Below are 2,411 nucleotides of genomic sequence, written 5' to 3'. Positions count from 1 at the left end.
AGTATATAAATATATCTTCAATAAGCAATATTTACTATCTATGACTTTCTTCCACTACATTATTTTTAACATAATTTAGTATAAAATTAATTAAATACATAAATTGTGCTCCGTTTGCAATTAACGTTTAGAAACTGTCATATTATTTAGTTTACTGACTGATACCTAAAAAAAATAATCGATCCTTCGACCATCGCTAGTCATCACCAACATTGATCAAGTCAATGAAGAACGATAAAAAACTTGAATCGGCATTCAGTTCCAGCTGTATGCAGTCAAAGCCTATTGTTTCCTCCACTCTAATTGACGATTAACTTAAATAACGATTGTATTATATTTCGCGAACTTACTGCAAAATTCTCCGTCCCTTTATAGGAACGCTTTAATTGTAACGTTGAAACGAGACAACGACTTGTTCAATTTTCATACAAAAGTTATCGTAAGAAATTAGAGCAGGGACAAATGTCTTTTATGTGCATTTTCAATTCTAATCAGTCTCTTCTTTGAAAATCTACCTATACTCGACTCGCAAGTATTTAGTAACAACGATTGATTAATAATAACTCTTCCTCAGAGAATCGTATTTATAATAAAATACTACGTATGCCCTGTCGAAGATACTTTTTTCATATCACTTTTATCATGCCGTTTGTACTGTATCTCTCGCTTATCAGCACATACTACAGGTTACGAATCGCGACGAACTTTTTTTTAACATTACAAAAATTTCTTAATATTGAGCATCGGGAGTGACTCGGTAGCGTCAATATCGTCGGCGCATACTCGGTAGTCCCGTTGGACTTACTAATTAATTAACTCGACGCTCACACTCGCTTTCAACTATTAGAAAACGAAGTCTGTACTTCTTTTTAATTCACTTTCCGAGAATATGGTGGCTCTCTAGTTTTCGTCGATACATGTTTACTTATGTCCCATTCGCTCTCCGGATCGGAAAATGTGTTCAACGATCCCGAGGTATCGTCTTCCAGAGATATTTCCGATAGATTCTCCATACCCTGCTGAGTCCCATCAGTGTACAGAGATTCTGTTACAACTGAAATTATGTTTTTACTATATCATTTGTTGTTTGAATTATTTTACGATTTATTAGATGATCTACTATATAATTCATTAGATATGTGATTTGTTATATAATTTATTGTAAAATTTGTTGTATGATTTACTGTAGGATTTGTTGTATGAATCATTGTACGATTTATTATACAATTCATCAGATATATGATTTGCTATATAATTTACTGTAAGATTTGTTATATGATTTACTATAGGATTTGTTGCATGAGTCGCTGTACAATTTATTATATAACTCATTAAGTACATGATTTGTCATATGATTTACAATGGAAAGAGTCTCTAATGGTTACTGATTTAGATCTTTCGAATGATAGTTGGCATTTAAAAGCGAGAGGTTTCTGAGTGAAAGTGAACGAGTGGAACTGTAATTACCATCGTTAATCGTGTGTTGAGACAGCCACGTAGGTTCATCCCATTCATCGTAGTGTAATTTGCTATTATTTTCAACTTCATCTACAGATAGCATCGCGTGCGAATCGGTGTCCGTGACATCGAATATTTCCGTTACTTGGACTTTGTTGTTGTCATCCATGTAGTAATACGCCATCACAGCGTCTTGATCGGATGTTACCTACGATATGAAGAAAATTCTGATAGCACATGATTTTCAAGAAATATATTTATTCAATATTAACAAAATTATACGCACCTGCAGGATATTATCCAATGTACTATCAACATTCGTAAGATCGGTCATGTTTATTACGCAATTCGACGTATTATTGTGATCTCTCCAAGGTTGTCTAAAAAAAGCAAAATTAGAGACATAAATACTTGACTAATGAACACAAATCGTAAAGCTTACAGTTCGTTATATTGTAAAGTTAAGTTTAGATTCTTCTGATTTTTATATAAATGATCAGTCTTCTCAGCTGCTTCCATGTCGTAAATATCTAAAACACATGAAACATTAAATCTGTTTTCTGTTTCATGGCTGAGAAAAATTGTCTAAAATATTATTGGCTTACTCGATCCGTATTCCGTAATGGCTAACTGGCATTTGATAGTTTGCGGGACCTTTCCATAATAAATGTTAATTTTCGGAAACAGCATGCTTAATTGATCCACGAAGTATTTTCTTAATTCTAACAGATTCTGTAGCAATTTCGGAACGTTGCAAATATATCTGAAATGTACGAATAATATTCTACGTTAGCGCATAAAATAAAAAGTGTACGCAATAAAAATAGTTAATGAAAACAGGAAGTTAAAGCACCTTATGTTAAGTATATGCATGCTCACACCTCAAACATATACATGAATATGTTACATGCATTTACATAATAGAATTCGAAGAGACTTACATTTCATTACAC

General features: G+C 32.8%; 1 protein-coding gene across 2 annotated transcripts in view; it reads right to left on the bottom strand.

Annotated features, from left to right (window-relative positions):
* Positions 1-6: 6 nt before the first annotated feature.
* Positions 7-2,411, bottom strand: part of bmm (brummer) — a 12,413-nt gene continuing 10,008 nt past the window's right edge. For both annotated transcript variants that reach the window (XM_018031468.2, XM_026816976.1), the window contains 3 exons: positions 1,745-1,838; positions 1,468-1,666; positions 7-1,054 (listed from right to left, as the gene is read on the bottom strand). In XM_018031468.2, the coding sequence (XP_017886957.1) occupies positions 870-1,054; positions 1,468-1,666; positions 1,745-1,838 (478 nt within the window). In that variant the 3' untranslated portion in view covers positions 7-869. The remainder of the gene's footprint in view (positions 1,055-1,467; positions 1,667-1,744; positions 1,839-2,411) is intronic.

The sequence above is a fragment of the Ceratina calcarata genome, unplaced genomic scaffold (assembly GCF_001652005.2).
Source record: "Ceratina calcarata isolate Rehan_Ccalc_2016 unplaced genomic scaffold, ASM165200v1 scaffold552.2_split_1, whole genome shotgun sequence".
In the NCBI taxonomy this organism is placed as follows: Eukaryota; Metazoa; Arthropoda; class Insecta; order Hymenoptera; family Apidae; genus Ceratina; species Ceratina calcarata.
Note: the sequence above shows the minus strand (reverse complement) of the source record. Positions and strands in the feature narration are given on the sequence as shown.